The sequence below is a fragment of the Chrysemys picta genome, chromosome 4 (genome assembly GCF_011386835.1).
Source record: "Chrysemys picta bellii isolate R12L10 chromosome 4, ASM1138683v2, whole genome shotgun sequence".
Lineage (NCBI taxonomy): Eukaryota > Metazoa > Chordata > Testudines > Emydidae > Chrysemys > Chrysemys picta.
In genome coordinates this window covers 100,776,889-100,797,246 of record NC_088794.1, presented here as the reverse complement: position 1 = coordinate 100,797,246, position 20,358 = coordinate 100,776,889, and the positions used below count along the sequence as shown (strand labels likewise).

Here is a 20,358-nt window from a genome sequence, read left to right as displayed (position 1 = left end):
GGATCCAGAAGCAGTAGAAGACAATATGAGTCCCAGTTTGTGAACCTGAGTTACAAATGATGGGCATACTACCTCATTTGGGAGTACTGATCTATTCTTCATCATGTCTTCAGGTTAATTCCCCAAACTACAACCATTATGTCAGTCATCTGTGAATTGAGGCTCACACAAGTAATTCATTCAGGACCCAGTATTGGATATGGAGAAAAAGTTACTGGGCCTCACCATCCGTGTCTGAATTAAAAACGAAGTTGGATATCTAAAAGCACCATGGCCAAGTCTGCCTCACTATCTCTCTAAACAGAGACATGTATATATTGAACAGATGGGTGGCAGTGTTGTACTGTCTGAGAGCGCTTTTGTGGCAAATGGTCAGTCACACAGCATTACCGTTGAAGATTTCTCAGAAAGAGACCAATAGAACCTCTAAAAAGCAGCTCTGTCTACCCATAAGAGTCCATAGACAAATCTACAATACATTGTGGTCAAGAGTGTAAAAACAGAGCTGATGGATCTAAAATAATTGATAAAAAAAACATTTGATCTTCAGGCAGCATAGCCTCCATAACATCTTCAAGATTTAAGCCAGAGTGATGGGAATTAAGGAAATCGGAGGTCTGGATATTACTGCAGTTGCTTTGTCTCAATCCTCCATCAAAAAATTTGGTTTGAGATGGTATTATTTGGTGAGAGTGTCCACATCAAGAGATGGTTTCTTGAGCAGAGGCCTAACTATTGCTTTCAGAGATTATGGCATTCAGCAGGGAGCCTAGAAGCAGGGTTGCCAGGTCTCTTGGCAGCTCAATGAGCCTCACCATTGTTTTATGTTTTGTTTTGTTTTTCAAAATAAAATTTTGGAATAAAATTCCCCATTCTGTGGGAAATGTTAAGGTTTCATTTGTATGCAGAATGATTTTTTTTTTTTTTTTTAACTTCAGCATTTCCCTCCGAACAGGAATCCCAAGTTCCTGTCAGGTTTAGTCAGCAATCTTGTTCCCATTCAAGCAGTTACATTTACAAAGTAGCTTGAAAATTCCTCAGTGTGGAAATTTCTATCCTCATGAATTGTGTTTTAAAGCAAAAAATGAATCAACAACAGCATGAAGCTACAAGTATACTTTTTTTAAACCAACCTTAACAATTGTGGGTAAGGGTAATTAAGCACTGGAACAAATTACCTAGGGAGCTTGTGGAATCTCTGCCACTGGAAGTTGCTAAGAACAGGTTAGACAAACACCTGTTAGGGATTAGTCTAGATAATACTTAGTCGTGTCTCAGTGCCGGGGACTGGACTCGATGACCTATCGAGGTCCCTTCCAGTCCTACATTTCAATGATTCTGAGATTTCAAACAGTAGTGTACCGATAAATGGTGCTAATAATGCTGGTATTTAGGCTCCCATGCAGTTCTCTCAGAAGCCTACAAAGTTTGGTGCTATGTACTATAGATACCTGTCTTCAAAAATAACTCTACTTTTTTATGTTTGGAAACCTTGTGGGCATACATATATTTATTGAAATAAAATACTGTGTTTTTGTTATTTGTGAAGTGCTAATGAGGTTCTCAGCAGTATAAAAGACAGAATTTGGTCTCTGCCTTCTGTTTCTCAGTCAGAATTTTCTATTGAAAGTAGGGCTGTCGATTGCAGTTAACGCATACCATTAACTGAAATAATATTTATCGCAATTAAAAAAAGTAATCGCGATTAATCACCGTTTTAATCACACAGTTAAACAAATAGAATACCAATTGAAATGTATTAAATATTTTTTGGATTTTTTTCTACATTTTCAAATATGTTGGTTTAAATTATGACAGAATACAAAGTGTACAATACTCTATATATTATTATTTTTATTACAAATATTTGCACTGTAAAAATGATAAAAGAAAAAGTATTTTTCAGTTCACCTCATAGAAGTACTGTAGTGTAATCTCTTTATTGTGAAAGTGCAATTTAAAAATGTAGATTTTTGTTGTTTCTAACTGCACTCAAAAACAAAACAATGTAAAATTTTAGCGGCTACAAGTCCACTCAGTCCTACTTCTTGTTCAGTCAATTGCTAAGACAAATATGTTTGTTTACATTTATGGGAGATAATGCTGCCCGCTTAAGAACAGGCGTTCACATGTCATTTTTGTAGCCGGCACTGCAACGTATTTACATGCCAGTTATGCTAAACATTCGTGTGGTGCATGTTTTCAGAAGTCTTAAAAGAGTAACACTCCGATGCGGAAATTACAGAACCCGAACCACAAAAAAAGAAAATCAACCTTCTGCTAGTGGCATCTGATTGGGATGATGAAAATGAACGTGCGTCAGTCCACGCTGCTTTGTATCATTATCGAGCAAATGCCATCATCAGCATGGACACATGTCCGCTGGAATGGTGGTTGAAGCATGAAGGGACATACGAATCTTTAGCACATCTGGCACATAAATATCTAGTGACGCTGGCTACAACAGTGCCATGAGAACACCTGTTCTCACTTTCAGGTGACATTGTAAACAAGAAGCAGACAGCATTATCTCCTCTAAATGTAAACAAATTTGTTTCTCAGAGTGATTGGCTGACCAAGAAGTAGGACTGATTGGACTAGTAGGCTTTAAAGTTTTACATTGTTTTATTTTTGAATGCAGTTATTTTTTGTACGTAATTCTACATTTGTAAGTTCAACTTTTATGATAAAGATATTGCACTACAGTACTTGTTTTAGACTATTTCTTTTGTTTATTACAGTGCAAATATAATAAAAATAAATGTAAAGTGAGCACTGTACACTTTGTATTCTGTGTTGTATTTGAAATCATTATATTTGAATATGTAGAAAACATCCAAACATATTTAAATAAATGGTATTTTTATTAACAGCACAATTAATTTTTTTTAATTGCTTGACACCCCTAATTGAAAGTAAAATGTTACAAAGAGGAAAACAATGAGGAATTGGATCTGATGTTTCTGTGAATAACTCCTCCAGTTGGATGTATATTTATTTTTGTATTTAGGATGATTAATTGAAGTCTAAAATGCTCAGAACATTTGGCACAGGTATTCACTAACCCAGAATGCTTGTCTTAATGTTTCTAAGCTATGAGAGATGAGCCAAGAAAATCAGATTCTGCTGTCTCTCCTTCACCTTCCCCCCCTTCCTGCAACAAGAGCCGTAACCTTCTCTCCATTACCAGTAACTCACTTCACTTCCAGTGCTAACCTGAGTTTGAGGAAGAAGAGAACTGAGGAAGAGTTCCCTCTCATAGTGAACAGAGAGCCTCACTCTCCCTGTCTGCTTTCCCTTGGTTTAATGAGCATGTAGATTTAATTTGGACCAAAACAATCAGACATAGATGCCATAGTGGTTAAATTTGGAGGCCAAAACATTATTAAAAACCCTTAACCAATGGAAAACCACTCCCCAGAATACCCAGCAGACTGTTCCAGTGCAGACTTCAACTGGGTACCAAAGGCTGAGGTTCTACAAACCTGAGGACAGGTGTGCGATCCTTGCGCCTCCTGCACCCTCAGACCTGCCCAGGGACCTCTGCTGAAAGCCAGAATTCACATAGTGGGTCGGTGAGATGACAGAGCCAAAAATGGCTACTCACCAGTAGCAAAAGCAAACAAACCATTCCCCTTCTTTCACCTTGGCAGGCAAGAGCCAATCAGTTGGTCCCTCATGGGCCTGTTGTCCAGTGTCAGCAGGAGTGGGGGGTTAAGCTCCATTACCTGGATGCCATGAGATAACCTGCCACTGAGCCACATGGGGAGGCAGGGGAAAAGGTAGCAGGGAAACAAAAAGAAACACCACCCTCCCTCATACATGCGGCAGCTGTGTTCCCCTGGCCACCAGACCTGTATAAAACTCACCCACACTAGCAATGTGAGCACAGTTTCCAGTTTTTTGTTTTGTTTTTGTATAGTTTTAGAACATATTGATTCCTTTTTTTATTTTTCATGCAGATATGAAGTTTTAAAATACATCTTAAAATACAGTCTAATATTATTTTCTCTTTAGTTAATGTCAAATCTGTTCAATAATAATGCGGTTTTAAGATAAATGAAGTTTTAACCAAAGCATCCGAGCCTCTTATTTAACTATTTTCAAACATTAGAATCAGCAGTTAGAAGTAGGCAACAGTTATCCTATTCTTCACTACTGTCAGGATGAAGAAATTTTCAGAATATTGATTTATCGTGTTGTTACGGTGTGACTCAATGGGTTTCAGAGATTAACATAAAGTAGAGCTTTGTTAATCTGCCCATCTCTCATCCATATATTTTATATCTGGGTTAAAAAAAAAACCACTGTTTTTTGCTCTCTACCAAGGCTTAATAGCTGATATGGCACTATAGTGAGGTGTTGTATTATTAACACTTATTTTTACAATATACTAGAGTACTCTTCTTAGTACACGTCAAAATGAATGAATAAAGTATATCTTGCAGTGCATTTCCCCCGTTCTTTTGGTTGTTCACTTACACACTAATTTATAACTACCCCAATGGATATCCTAGTCTTGGTGCAAATTAGTGAGGTTTTACTGTAACTTCTAGTTAAGAATCTGAAGTTAATTTTTCAGATGCTGATTTTTCACAACCTTTAACAAATGTACCCTTAAAAATCTAAACGGTGTTCTTGTCATTAAAATGTTCTTTCGGCTCAAAGTGCTGACCTTTCAGGATATGCACAAAGTGTTCTAAAACAGAGTTCTGAACATTTGCCATGAAACCACTGTCCTAGGCTGATAAATGGATTGGAAATAAGCTACCCAATCGTGGGAATGGGCCATTAATTTTAATCAAAGGTGATGCAGAAAGGCGAATGGGATGCATGACAATGTCAACAGCCCAGTAGATGTTAAGAGTCCACACAGCCTTCCTTGTTACTTGGTTGTGCAATTAGTTGAGGTTGGGTGAAGACAGAAAGCCATGTCTGGAATTGAATGACCAGGTCACTCCAAAATCTAATGGAGAAATGGTGTTTCAGAAATACCAGTCTAATGGCACTAGAAGTCAAGGACAACAACTAGAAAGTATTGAAGTTTTTTTTTTTTTTTCTTTTTAAGGCATGGGTTGATGTTTTTTTCTATTTTTTTTTCTTTTTCTTTTTTACAATTTTGTCTTGCTTGCTCCCTGTCATGGTTCTGGAAATTGTCAGATATTGCTTAAAAGAAGCTTTGGTATTTACAAAGGATAAAGAATTACAAACAGACTTAAATCTTGAAGGCAATGTACTTTTAAATTTATGTACTACTGAATTGTAAAATTTGGCAAATTCTACATAATGCAAGAGAAATAAAACTCTGTCTCTTCTCTTTTTTCTTTTATAGCTTTCCAATTGGAAGATAAAGTTTTATAATTACTTTAGATAGACATCAGTATAAAATAAAGCAACTATAGAATATGTACATTTGTGGCATTAGTAGAAAGCTGTTCAGGTTAATTCTAATGTGAGATACTTCTTTCAATAAGCAAATATATTTCTTTATTTTGAACATTTTTTCGGTTACAAAGTACTGTATGACAGCTTGAATTAATGATGTTTATAATGAAGACATAAAAATGCAGAGACGACAAAGAAGCATTTTTATATCCATGCTTCAGGTTTGCTAAGAAGGTTCATTTAATCTGACACAGCATTGCATACATATGAAAGATATGTATGACTGCATTAGTAATTCTTGCACTTTTATTTAAAAGAAAATTAATTATACTGCTGTCTCGTTAATAGAATAGTATTATAAACAATAGTATTTGTTCTCTATGCAGCTGAAGAACAGCTTCGTGCAAAGGGTTATGACAAAACACCAGATTTTATTTTAGAAGTGCCGGTAGGTAAGTCCTTAAAGTTTTTTCTATTAGTATTTATTGTGCTTATATTAAGATGTTAACATTACTTAATGATAAGGCAGGAAAAACTAGATTATATTTTAAAATATTACTGTAAATATTATTATGCATGTTATACTTTATACATTAAAATATTATCATAAAATATTGTTTTTAGGGATTTGCAGTAGTAACTCAATAACTGTAAGAAGTGTTTTTTGGAAAGTGGGGGGCTTAAGTAACGTCCCTGTACCTCAAACCTGAACTGACCACCATCTGAGGCGGAGATCAGAACCATTTATAATGGTCTATCCCCAGAAACTCATGGACCCTGTCAAACGCCAAAACATCTTTTGGGTAATGCCCCCCCACCAAAAGGCCATGGAATGGAAGATCCAGCAAATCAGTTAAACCAATTATTTGCCTCATTTTGGCATCCACACCCTCCTCATTGCCCCCACAGATCTCCATGGGTCCTTAATAGCCTGAAAGAGAAGAATCCGGAAGGAAGAAAATTTTGTTAATGGAGAAAAACTGGTAGATGTAGGTAAGTTCTAGCATTCCCATCCTACCGGTGATGAGGGTAATATAAGCATCTAGCTCGTCAGACACAAGGAATTCTCAGACTTAACAGCTGTTAGATGGAAAAAGTAAGAATTTTGTCTTCTCTGTGATGGGGTTCTACAAACCCCTCACTGAGGCAGAGAAAAGGCTGCAGCAGTACTGGGCCAGGAAAGCTATGCCCCTCAGGCATGGCTGAGTATGCTCCTGGGGAAAAGGAGCAGTATAAAAAGAGCTCCAGCCGCTGAGGCATGGGGAAGGAGAGAAACCTCATAGACTTTAAGGACCATTATGGTCTACTCTAGTCTGACCTCCTGCACAACGCAAGCCACAGAATCTCAACCACCCATTCCTATAATAAACCCCTAACCTATGTCTGAGCTATTGAACCTCAAATCATGGTTTAAAGACTTCAAGGTGCAGAGAATCCTCCAGCAAGTGACCCGTGCCCCATGCTGCAGAGAAAGGCGAAAACCCTCCAGGGCCTCTGCCAGTCTGACCTGGAGGAAAATTCCTTCCCGACCCCAAATATGGTGATCAGCTAAACCGTGAGCATGTGGGCAAGACTCACCAGCCAGACACCCAGGAAAGAATTCTCTCTAGTAACTCAGATCCCACCTCATCTAAAATCCCATCACAGGCCATTGGGCATATTTACCGCTAATAGTCAAAGATCAATTAATTGCCAAAATTAGGCTATCGCATCATACCATCCTCTCCATGAATTTATCAAGTTTAGTCTTGAAGCCAGATATGTCTTTTGCCCCCACTGCTCCCCTTGGGAGGCTGTACCAGAACTTCACTCCTCTGAGGGTTAGAAACCTTTGTCTAATTTCAAGGCTAAACTTCCTGATGGCCAGTTTATATCCATTTATGCTTGTGTCCACATTGGTACTCAGCTTAAATAATTCCTCTCCCTCCCTGGTATTAATCCCTCTGATATATTTATAGAGAGCAATCATATCTCCCCTCAGCCTTCTTTTGGTTAGGCTAAACAAGCCAAGCTCTTTGAGTCTCCTTTTATCAGACAGGTTTTCCATTACTCCGATCATCCTAGTAGCCCTTCTCTGTACCTGTTCGAATTCATCCTTCTTAAACATAGGAGACCAGAACTGCACACAGTATTCCAGATGAGGTCTCACCAGTGCCTTGTATAACGGTACTAACACCAGACCGTGCCAAAGAAACATCTATACACGCTCGTGCTCCACACTCTTTACTTCCTCACCCTCGTGTCCCGCCCTGACACAAAGTGGTCAACCTCCTCCTGGCCCTGGCTAAAACGGCCATTTATAAAACCAGGGAGAGGAGGTTGGCCGATGGGTCTCCTGTGACTATGGGACCTATTTTCGATCCTCCATCTGCTCACACATCCAGGCAGAGTTCCTCTGGGCGGCGTCCACTGGCTCCCTTGACGCCTTCGAGGAGCAGTGGGCGCTGTCTGGGGTTCTCTGCTCGGTGTCCCCGTCAGATTCCCTTCGTTTGACCCTTTGACCTCACTCCCGTCCCTGTTATCTCATTAGTTGTCCCCCCGAATTATTTGGTTTCCAGGCCCTTAGGCTGGGGGGAGGTCCTTTAGCAGTGCCTGCCCACTTCCTGGTTTCCAATAGGATAACGGTACTAACACCTCCTTGAATCTCTATTAGAAATACCTCGCCTGATACATCACAAGACCGCATTAGCTTTTTTCACGGCCATATCACATTGGCGGCTCATAGTCATCCTGTGATCAACCAATACTCCAAGGTCCTTCTTCTCCTCTGTTACTTCCAACTGATGTGTACCCAGCTTATAACAAAAATTCTTGTTGTTAATTCCTAAATGCATGATCTTGCACTTTTCACTATTAAATTTCATCCTATTACTATTACTCCAGTTTAACAAAGTCATCCAGATCTTCCTGTATGACATCCCGGTCCTTCTCTGTATTGGCAATACCTTCTAGCTTTGTGTCATCCGCAAACTTTATTAGCACATTCCCACTTTTTGTGCCAAGGTCAGTAATAAAAAGATTAAATAAGATGGGTCCCAAAACCAGTCCCTGAGGAACTCCACTAGTAACCTCCCTCCAGCCTGACAGTTCACCTTTCAGTCTGACCCTTTGTAGTCTCCCCTTTAACCATATCCTTATCCACCTTTAAATTTTCATATTGATCCCCATCTTTTCCAATTTAACTAATAATTCCCTATGTGGAACCGTATCACATGCCTTACTGAAATTGAGGTAAATTAGATCCACTGCGTTTCCTTTGTCTAAAAAATCTGTTAACTTCTCAAAGAAGGAGATCAGGTTGGTTTGGCATGATCTACCTTTTGTAAAACCATGTTGTCTTTTGTCCCAATTTCCATTGATCTCAATATCCTTAACTACTTTCTCCTTCAAAAAATTTTCTAAGACCTTGCATACTACAGATGTCAAACTAACAGGCCTATAGTTACCGGGATCACTTTTTTCCCCTTTCTTACAAATAGGAGCTACGTTAGCAATTCTCCAGCAATTCTCCCCTGAGTTTACTGATTCATTAAAAATGCTTGCTAATGGGCTTGCAATTTCATGTGCCAGTTCCTTTAATATGCTTGGATGAAGATTATCTGGGTCCCTCGATTTAGTCCCATTAAGCTGTTTGAGTTTGGCTTCTACCTCGGATGTGGTAATATCTACCTCCATATCCTCATTCCCATTTGTCATCCTGCCATTATCCCTAAGCTCCTCATTAGCTTCATTAAAGATTGAGGCAACGTATTTGTTTAGATATTGGGCCATGCCTAGATTATCCTTAACCTCCACTCCATACTCAGTGTTTAGCGGTCCCACTTCTTCTTTCTTTGTTTTCTTCTTCTTTATATGGCTATAGAACCTTTTACTGTTGGTTTTAATGCCCTTTGCAAGGTCCAACTCTACATGGCTTTTGGCCTTTCTCACTTTATCCCTACATGTTCTGACCTCAATAAGGTAGCTTTCCTTGCTTATCCCTCCCATCTTCCACTCCTTGTAGGCTTTCTGCTTTTTCTTAATCACCTCTCTGAGATGCTTGGTCTATAACTCCTGCCTATGAATATTTTCCCCTTTCTTGGGATTCAGGCTTCTGATAGTTTCTGCAATTTTGACCTGAAGTAATTCCAGGCCTCCTCCGCCTTTAGATCCACAAGTTCTTCAGTCTAATCCGTTGTGCCAGCCTCCATCCTAGAAGTCTATTTCCCTCCCTACTCAGGTGAAGGCCATCCCGAGAGAACAGTCCTCTGTTCATGAATGCCTTCTAGTGGCCATACATACCAAAGCCCTCCTTATAGCACCACTGCCTGAGCGATCTGTTGATCATCATAATCTGCCATTTCTAGCAGTAGCACTTCCCTAAGAGAGGCAGAAAAAGAGCTCTTACTGAGGAGGTCTAACTGTGAATCTTTCTTCCTCCTCCTTCAAGATATCACCGTAGAGGCAGGGAGAATCCTGTTCAGGGGCACCAGAGGGTTGCATTCATCAGCCCTGAGACTCTGGGAGTTTGGAGCAAAGGACTGTAACATGACAGCAGCCATACCCCAAACTGAGACATTGGATGGGGTAGCAAGTGACCCAAGGGAAGGTGAACTAGAGGGGAACCAAGCATAGGCCAGCCCATGCTGTCATACTTTCAGGGCCCTGGACCGGGCAGAGCAGAGGACCTTGGTTCCCCTATCCATCTCAGATTCCCCTACACCTAGCCCTGGGACTGGCAGAGCCAGGGGTTCACCGACAAAGAAGCTGACCCAGTTGAACCCCATCCAGGAATCCCAGACACACTAGGTGAAAAGAGAGACTGTGGCAGCAGGCCCAGACCACTAGGCCTGTTGACCAAACCAGCAACCCCACTATGTCTTCCATAATAGCAGTTGCTGAGTGACCCTTCGTGAGTCACCACCTTAACCAAGAAGAGTTATTCCACACATTTTCAGAATCTAGCACCTCCCTTTTCAATGATATGTCAATGTGTTTTTCAGAAAAAATCAGGAACAAATGGAAGCACTATATGAGAACTGAGCCATTATCTGTGACTCAGATTTTTGCCTTTCTTGGTGTTTCAAGCATCTAGGACTCTTACTAGCAAAATCATCAACATCTGCTTTGATGAGACAGATCTATCATCATTTACTCTAAGGCTTGGTCTACACTAAACCCCCAAATCGAAGTAAGGTACGCAACTTCAGCTACGTGAATAACATAGCTGAAGTCGACGTACCTTACTTCGAACTTACCGCGGTCCACACCCGGCAGGCAGGCTCCCCCGTCGACTCCGCGTACTCCTCGCGGCGAGCAGGATTACCGGAGTCGATGGGGAGCATTTCTGAGTTCGATTTATCGCGTCCAGACAAGACGCGATAAATCGAATCCAGAAGTTCGATTGCCTGCCGCCGAACCAGCGCGGTAAGTATAGACAAGCCCTAAATCATGCAATTATGTAACCAGTATTTAAGGTATAATCACTCAACACAACATTCTTCTCCACTATGTAATCACTCTTTTATGAGAGAGCATTTTGAAAAGATCCAAAGGGATATCTTCCACTCCACCTAGATATTTTCAATATTCTGGACTCCTCCCACTCAGTTTTCAAGGACAGAGATGGTGCTGGTGGCACCAATAGATGACCATGGACAAAAGCCATACATCCATACTCAAACAACTGGACCTCTCCACAGTATTTGATACATTCAACCATGATAGCCTGCTGTCCCACCACAGAGACTTGGCAGGATTACGCTGAGATGGCTTAATTACGTGCTGTCAGGCCACACTCATAAAGTTGCAATGAACACCAGCTCCTTCACTTCTAAAGCTCTTATCCGTTCAGTTTCATGGATCTGTCATCTCACCAGTCTTGTTAAACCTATTAAGAAGATTGTGAAACAGCACTGACTAAAAATCTAGCAAAAAAATGATATCTAGCTATTAATCTCTTTCATATCAAACACAAACATCACCATCTCCCAGCTATCCAGCATCCTGGCTGTGATGAAGAGCAACTGGCTGCACTTAAAACATTGGAAGGCTAAAGGAGATGTTGGTTAGGAAAGGCAAGTACTTTGGAAAACTTGCTAGCTCTGTAACATCACCTCTTTGGTTGGTTAAAACAGTCCATGGATTTGCTGTCTGTCTGTACGCCTCACTACCTCTATGAATCCCAATAGCTGTATAGAGCACCTTTTTTACTCCCCATCTATGGCTGGCAGGAAGACAACTAATTCCCCGTCTTATCAGACTTTGAGATGGCCATGGAAATGCATATTTACTTGATAACTGTGATTCTCTATTTAGATATAAAAAGGCAAACTTTTTAAAATGCTACAATTGATGTAGAATACAAGAGCCTGTCTGGCTTTGCAGCACAAACTTCTGAGAACACATCGCCCAAAGTCAAACTTAATGTTTTGTTCCTCAGGCACTAGTAAGCTAGACACTACAGTCATAGGTGCTATAAAAAACTCTACAAAAGAAAGCTCTTCAAAGCTCTTCATGGCATTGTCCCAAGTTACCTGGAAGGAGACCGGCTCATCTTATATGGGCATAACTTCCCACTGGAAAAATTGGTCAACCTCAGGAGTGAAACCTTGTTTGTGCAGGAGATGGGCCTCTCATGGTGACTGGCGCATGGTTTGGAAGTTTGCTCCTGGAAAACACCATGAACCGCAGTGTCTTCGGAGAAAAATGGAAAAGTCACTTCTTTGACATATCCTTCCTACATTGATAGCACAGAACACATCCCCACAAAGGTGACTCCAAAGAGAAAAGGGAGAAATATATATGTATGTACGGTTCATAATTTTCAACACTGCGTGGTGTTTGTGTTGCTTGTCTGCTCCCTCTTGTACCCCAACATACAGTGCTGAAAAGTTTCTGCTGCAGTAGCTCACCTACGTGCCTCTGCATTTGCCAGTTGTTTCCATCCCCTTTCCTGACACCTAAGAGGGAGAGTAAGGGGGATATGGGTATAGCTGTACTTCTGTCCTCAGTATTCTGGCTCCTTTTTCATTGAGCAACTGTTTGTACTGGCTTACGTGCATTCAAAGGAATTTTGGAGCACACGGTAATTAAAGTTAAATTCAGAGAATTGTAGGTAAACACTACTGTTTGGTTCTTAGATTTTTGTTTCAAAAAATATTCATTGCAAATGTTTGAAAGATGGTTTACAAGTATACAACTGTGCCTCAAGTATAAGTCATATGGTAGCTTCTTTGACTAATGTAGAACTTTACAAATCTTTGTTATGGTCAGATTTTCGGAGCTTGCATTCATTTTATATTAGTAATGCTTTGTCCCCCTAGCTGTTGAAGGACATATAATTCACTGGATTGAAAGCAAAGCTTCATTTGGTGATGAATGTAGTCACCAGGCCTATCTGCACGACCAGTTCTGGAGCTACTGGAATAGGTAGGTTTCCATTATTTTTCTTCATAGATGAAGAGTACTAAGTTAAAAGCTTATAAGAATTTCTGTAGCTGGAAAAAATGGTGGTAGCTTTTATTTGTGTGTTTTTCATTAAACCATGTGAGTCAAATGTATACTGGGAATCTAACATATTGCAGTTTAGAATCAAAGTTCCCGAATCAAGGTAAAATGCATAAATATCTGTTGTTTCAAATTCTCATAATGATTGTCATTTAAAATCATTTATTTCTGTCTTAGAGATATAATTACCGTAGTAGACATTGTAGTTAACTGTTTTGCAAGAGGAACGAAGCATCTCAATTAAATTTCTCCAAGATAAAGAGGGAAATGTTATCGATACTATTTGTGAAGACTTTCAATAGTTGTAAGACAGCCAAGACATCAGATTACAGTGTACCCAGTTCCATCTAGATTGTATTACAAGCACGCTTCCCAAATCAGGAATTAGATTGTCCAATGACTGCTGTTTATGGCCCTTTTCCCCTTTTGTATTCTTAAGGAAGTGCATAACACTCTTAGTAGGAAAAGAAGATGGAATAAATAGCTGCATGGATGTTAGAGAAAAACAATTACTTTATGCTTCACAAAATATTTAGATGGAGGGGACAACATGTTGTTAGGATAAAAAGATATTTTCTCCTAAAGAACGTTTAGTAAAAGTAGTACAGTAACTCCTCCTAAGTTTACTGGTATGGTACAGTAACTCCTCACTTAATGTTGTAGTTATGTTCTTGAAAAATGCAACTTTAAGTGAAACGATGTTAAGCGAATCCAATTTCCCCATAAGAATTAATGTAAATGGGGGGGGTTAGGGTCCAGGGCAGCTTCCCCTACTCTGCAAGCACCAGAGGGGGGGGCGGTTCAACCTTCAGCCCGCCCACTCCACTTCTTCCCCCAAGTCCCCACCCTTACCCGCCTCTTCTCCCCCCCACCTCCTTCCCTCTTTACTTCACTTGCTGCGTCCTGGCTCCTCCCCCCTCCCTCCCCTCCCTTCTAAACGCCGCAAGCCAGCTGATTGCCACATAGGGATGGGAGGGGGGAGGCGCGCCAAGTCCTCGCTCCTCCCCCCTCTCTCTTCTGCTGGGGCAATCAGCTGGCTTGCCACGTTCGGGAGGGAGGGGGAGCCTGCGCACCGAGTCCTCGCTCCTTACCCCCCCTCCTGCTTCCAAAACGCCGAAGCCAGCTGATTGCCTTGATCAGGAGGGAGGCAGGAGGAGCAAGGACTCGGCACACCTCCACTCCCTCCCCTGCCTCCTGCCGGCGGCAATCAGCTGGCTTGCGGTGTTTTGGAGGCAGGAGGGAGGGGGGAGGAGCAAGAACTCGGCACGCAGGCTTACCTCTCCCTGCCCTGCCTCCTTAACACTGCAAGCCAGCTGATTGCCGTGGCAGGAGGCAGGAGAGGGAAGGGGGAGGTGCGCCACGTCCTCTCTCCTCCCCCACCCCTGCCTGCGGCAATCATCTGGCTTGCAACGTTCAGGGGACAGGAGGGAACGGGGAGAAGCGAGGACTCGGTGTGCAGGCCCCCCCTCCCTCCCCTGCCTCCCGAACTCCGGAAGCCAGCTGATTGCCGCCAGCAGGAGGGAGGGGGAGCCTGCGCGCCAAGTCCTCGCTCCTCCCCCCTCCCCTCTCCCTCCTGCCTGGGGCAACCAGCTGGTTTGCCGCGTTCAGGAGGCAGGGGACGGAGGGGGAGCCTGCACGCTGAGTCCTCGCTCCTCCCCCCTTCCTCCTGCCTCCAAAACGCCGCAAGCCAGCTGATTGCCGCGGGCAGGAGGCGGGAGAGGAGGGGGAAGGTGCTGATCCGCAGAGTCTGCCAGTGGGCGGGAGGCACTGGGTAGGGGAGGGGGCCGTAGGGACGCTGCCAGCTGTAGAGAAAGCAGGCAGCCAAACAACATGAAGCATTGCACAACTTTAAATGAGTATGCTCCCTAATTGATCAGCAACGTAACAACGAAACAACGTTAAGCGGGACGACTTTAAGTGAGGAGCTACTGTACTTGGTTTTCCTTCACTTTTATCCTCACAACAGTCCTCATCATTAGCAGCTACAATGAGTTAAATTTGCCTTTTGCAATAAAACATACCATTGCAGAAAGGAAGTTGCTATGATTATTTATTTTTGTGCTGTACATGGCATCTGGCCTATTTAGTTTTGGGGTGTAGCAAAACTCTTCAGAATAATTTCTACCCTTTGAGTCTGATGTCACCTGCAGAAGCACCCTTTTACTTAGACCAGTCAACCAACAGATAGTATTTTAGTTTTGTTTTGTATATATTAACTAGGTACCTGTTCATTTTGACATAGTAAAAATAGTGAGAACAACATTTCTTACTGTGTTGGAAGTGAAGTACATTTAAGGTTGTGTTGCCAAAATTAGGATGATTGGACTTTTTTAACAATAATACTGCTTTGTTTCAGCTTGAAATTATGCTAATACTGAAAATTACTGTAAATATATTTCATTGTGCTATACTTTCAGTTCATCTGAAGAAATCTAGAAGTCCCATTACCCAGTCTAGGGTTGATTATTCTGTGAAGTAAGAATGTAAAGCCACCTTGATTAAAGAAACTGGACAGACTCCATTGTTACTTTATGTAAGGACTGTAACAATCAGTTATAGCCACATTAGTAGACACTACTGCAGTACACTAACAAGTACATAGATATCAACAAGAGACAGATTAAATAATAATTAGTAAGTGTACTGTGGATGACTTAATGCAAGTACATATAAAGTCAAATATAACAATTTACTTTTTCCATCGTTTGCAAGCCTGGATACTGCATCTCTAGACTCTGTAATACAATCTCTGGAGAGTCCCAGGAGAAAACTTGACACTGTTATTAGCTGAAGTAACTTTACTATATATGAAGAAGACACTAGCAAAATGTCGTCTTTGACACTGATATTAGAATAATGATAATTCCACATAATGAGAGAGAAGCATTTCTTCTTCTCTGTTTGAATATGAATAGCAAGTCTTCCCTCCAATGAATTCTTTTTCCCCTTTAATTGTAATCTAAATGTAATCTCTAGTCCTGTGCTTATATGTAAAAAGAGAACATGAATAAATAAGAACAAATTTCCTGTAAGTATTTTTAAAGTAATATCTACACTTTTTAAATGTAAATTGACATTCATTTCTAATTAATACGTTAAGCCTGATATTAAATCACCTGTTTACATCTATAATCATAATGGTAAAATGAAAATAATCTTTGAAGCCCTTGTGGCTTGTTAGGTCACAGAGACTCACCTCGAGACTGTCACTTGATGAGGTGGGATATCACTGAGAACAACCCTCCTGCCAGAACAGGCACCCCTCCACTCCTATCTTGCTGAGTTAGACACTCCAGTCAGCTCCAGCACAGATCAAGAGGTTGGGCCATGCCTCTCTGCAGTTCACTGAAACTGAGATTCACTCAGCCCAGGGGCTTCTCAGTTAACAGGGACTTTCCCAGTGTTCAGCCTTTCTGGGAGCCTGAACCCCAAGTAAATCTGTTTTACTCTGTATAAAGCTTATATAGGGTAAATTCATAAATTGTCTGCCCTCTTTTACACTGATAGAGAGATGCACAGCTGTTTGCTCTCCCAGGTATTAATCACTTTCTCTGGGTTTATTAATAAACAGAAGTGATTTTATTAAGTTTAAAAGTAGGATTTAAGTGGTTTCAAGTAATAACAGACAGAACAAAGTAAGTCACCAAGCAAAATAAAGCAAAAACATGCAAGTCTAAGCCTATACATTAAGAAACTGATTACAGGTAATATCTCACCCTCAGATAAGCTTCTTTCACAAACTAGACTCCTTCCTAGTCTGGGCCCAATTTTTTCCCCTGGTACAGTGCTTGTTAGTTTCAGCAGACATCTCAGGTGGTAAGCAGGGTTTTTCTCATTACTGGCAGCCCCTTTTGTCCTGTTCCACCCCCTTTTATAGCTTTGGCACAAGGCAGGAATCTTTTGTCTCTCTGGAACCCAACCCCTCCTTCTAAATGGATTTAAGATGGATTTCATTATCATTTCATTTCATTATCAGGTGACATGGCCACATGTCGCTGTAAGTCCCCTAGTCTCCATTCCCCATGGGCTGGCCCACAGATACACAAGAAGGCTTTCAAGTAACTAAGGTCATTTAACACTGATTGTTTCTGGAGCACCCTTAATAGCCTCCACTTAATATGTTTACATCAGTGATACAAGTTTATATCTTATTCTCCTAACTCCAGATATAGATATAATACATGCAAACAAATAGGATGAACACACTTAGTAGATTACAAGCTTTCTAATGACACCGTACAAGGGGTATTTAGCGTAAAGCATATTCCAGTTGTCATATTCATAAGCATATTTCCATAAAGCATATGGAGTGCAATGTCCCACCGATGGAACCAAAAAGTGTGTTTGACTGATAAGAAAGGTAGAAATTTATAGGGTTCAGTTCAGATCACATACCATTTAGTATTTGTTTTTTGTTTCATGGATTAGAAATTGACTATCAGGATTTATCACACAAGAAAAAACTGGAAATTGGAACATCAGAATGATAATCCTTTTTTCTACTAAGTTGTTTGAAAGAGCTTGACATCTGTTCATCCAAAGAATGTTTAAGTAATAATTTTATCAGTTTGGTTGAAGTAAAGGAAAATCATTTTGCGAGTATGTTGAAATCATGCATTTTTATAAGAGCATCACTAGTCTCCAATAGTATGTGGGCTTAGAAGGTTGTACCAGTGAGTTGAAACCTAGTGGTTTGACAACCAGATTTAGAGGAAACCTTGGGAGTTGCATTTGTCAAGTAGCTAGGAAAACTGTTCATGCATACCCAGTATCCAAAGCTTCATTGGCAGCCCAAACATAAAGAACTGAAAGGTCATTCTTCTTCCTGCAGTATGATGGTTTGTTGACATATTTTGACACACTGGTACAATGCTGAAAGGTTTTGACCTTACTGCAACACTGGGAGACTTAGGGTCAGTTTAGCTATCTGACGCTTGTAGAATTTCACACATGCTAGAATTTTTTTTTATTTTTTTTTTTTGGTTTGTTGTTGGATTTTTTGTTTTGTTTTTTTTGGGCTCCTCTGTCAGAATTAGTAAACTAGTTTTAGAAAATCGACATGAATGGTCTTAGAATTTATGATCACTTTTTATTATTCAACCAAATTATCCTTGTCTAAACAGAAAATATTGTACATTCAACAATTTACGACTCAAACATTCTTTTTATAAGAGTAATTAATTTAGTTTTCATAAAGTCTGTCTGTTAATTTTAATAGCAAGAAGTGAAGATAGTCTTATTAGTAGACACAAAAAAAGCATTTCTAAACTAAAAGGAGAGCCAGTTGTTTAAAATTGTCTGTTAACCAGTGCACCAGCTTTGTAAAGAAATCAAGAATATCAGTATCTGTCCTTTTGATCATACAAAATAATCAATATGTGCACACAAACATACATGTGCATTTTATAAAAGGGAAGATCCCACATGTACCTTATTTTCAACAACGTTATACATAAATCCTTGTTGTGGCCATATTGTTTAATGAGATTTACAAAAATATCAACACATAGTCTGACTAATCATGTAGTTTGTGCAAAGAATTTGTTCAAAACAAGTAGCCCAAAATAATTTGTTTCAGTGTTTGGGCAATAGTCTTATCCTTAACAAGATGATTTAGAGTGTTGGACATGTGGTTTCACTGAGAAATATCTACATCTTGTGTTGACAACTACTACAGTTGTATTAATTTCCAGGATCATTTTAGATTGTTTCACTGTGTATCAAAAGTCACTTGTGCATTGCCAAAAGCAAAGAGGGAACAAATCCACATAACATTTAGATTAAAATTTAAATGTGAATGATAAATGTCAATTAAACATGAATTACAATGTATTTTTCCATATAAAATGTTTTATAGCTATATCTCAAATTAGGATTTTCATTATAAATGGATTAGAACCTATCCTCCTTTGACTGCTGGATTATTGCATTCTCAGCTTTTACAGTAGTATACAGGGCACTATATATCTTTGTTTGAATTATTTTTCTTTATATTTTTCTCCACTCTTTCAGATATTGTTATGTCACTGGAGACTATCACATAGTCCAGATAGAGCTCTTTCAGCTTCCACATACATTACCGCAAGGCTTCAGCTCCAATTTCCCTGGTATTTCTCATTCAGATTAGACAAGCATCTAAGTTTATGTACGATATGAGCTGACAGCATAGATCCTGCTATGTTTGCCAAAGGCCTGGTCACAGACACTCCACTATGTCAAAGAATGTCAGTCCTCACAGACCTTACCTTTCAGAACTCCATGTAATTTTTAATTGACATTTACATCTGACATTTTCAATGTATTTCTTATTGTTGAGTCTTTATCTACCTAGGAATATCTTTAAAAAACTTCTGTAAACTATTACATCATATATTTTAATTTAACAAGGCCAGGTTGCTTGCTGAAACTCAAGAATAACTAAATTTACTCCCTCCCCCTCCCCCATGTAATTCTGTAATTGCTCTTCTAATCCATTTGAAGTGACAATTGGGCAGGGTATTGAGAATGTGGAAGGAGCATTAACTTGTAGTATAAATATACAAAACATAATTGTGTTTATTGTTGGCCTCCCTCTGTGTGCAAGAAAGATACGATAATCTTCTGAAAAATTGTGTATACTACTACACACATATACATAAACAACAGAACACTTTAAATAAAACAAAGCTTAGAATATGCAGTGTACTTGCATATTGTATAATGTGGTGTATTTTCTCAAAAACTGAAACTTTTTCATTTTAGTTTCAAAGATGAAAAACTTAATATATTAATATAAGTATAATTATCCATCTACTAAAATTTAGAATAAGGAAGTACAGTTGATGATAAATGTCAAAAAGCACAGAACTAACAGAAGCATTTTGTCACAAATAATGCTGCTTTTCCTCTAATTAGTTAATTTACATTTTACAAATTAAGGACAAAATTCAGACAGAAAATAATCTAGTAGTATATCATAGCTTTACTGACCTGTATTTGTATCTGCCAAATTTAAGTTAATTAGAAATGTAGATGCTGTTTGTTTTATCTGTCAAAAAGCTCATCTTACCCAAAAAAAAAAAAATCAAGACACACTTTTCTCCCCAACATTTATCATCTAAATAATAGTCTTGCCAAGATGGCAGCCTCATAATAAACTCTTTTCAGTGGAGTGATGGGTAATGAAGCTTGCTTGTGAAGGCAGCGAAAAATGTTGTCTAGCCAAATGTGTGAATATGATGGCTAGAGAATCAGTGGACTTTCTCAGTCATCAATCTTTTTAGTAGCCTCTTATACATCTGAATATTTTGATAGATGATCTAATAATTGAGTTATCTATCTTTCTAACTATCAGAGTTGCATAAAAATTATTCTCACATGCTACTGAATATTAAATATATTAGGCTTTCAATAAATTTTTCAAAAAAGGGCCAAAAGGTGGAAGAATTTTCTTATAAACACATCTTTATGTATTAATATTCAATGACTATATCTGGAGTATAAAAT

The 20,358-nt window shown here is 39.6% G+C and overlaps 1 protein-coding gene across 19 annotated transcripts in view; it reads left to right on the top strand.

The window, feature by feature from the left end:
• CDIN1 (CDAN1 interacting nuclease 1) overlaps positions 1-20,358 on the top strand; it is a 186,264-nt gene that overhangs the window by 88,892 nt on the left and 77,014 nt on the right. For 11 of the 19 annotated variants that reach the window (XR_010600660.1, XR_010600661.1, XM_005299967.5 and 8 more), the window contains 2 exons: positions 5,772-5,837; positions 12,690-12,795. Coding sequence is in view for 11 of the 19 variants with exons in the window: in XM_005299967.5 (XP_005300024.1) it covers positions 5,772-5,837; positions 12,690-12,795 (172 nt within the window). In the remaining 8 variants the exon portion in view is untranslated. Of the gene's footprint in view, positions 1-5,771; positions 5,838-6,294; positions 6,379-12,689; positions 12,796-15,290; positions 19,978-20,358 lie in introns of those variants that run through there. The other 8 variants (XR_010600664.1, XR_010600666.1, XR_010600667.1 and 5 more) reach the window with 5 other exon arrangements.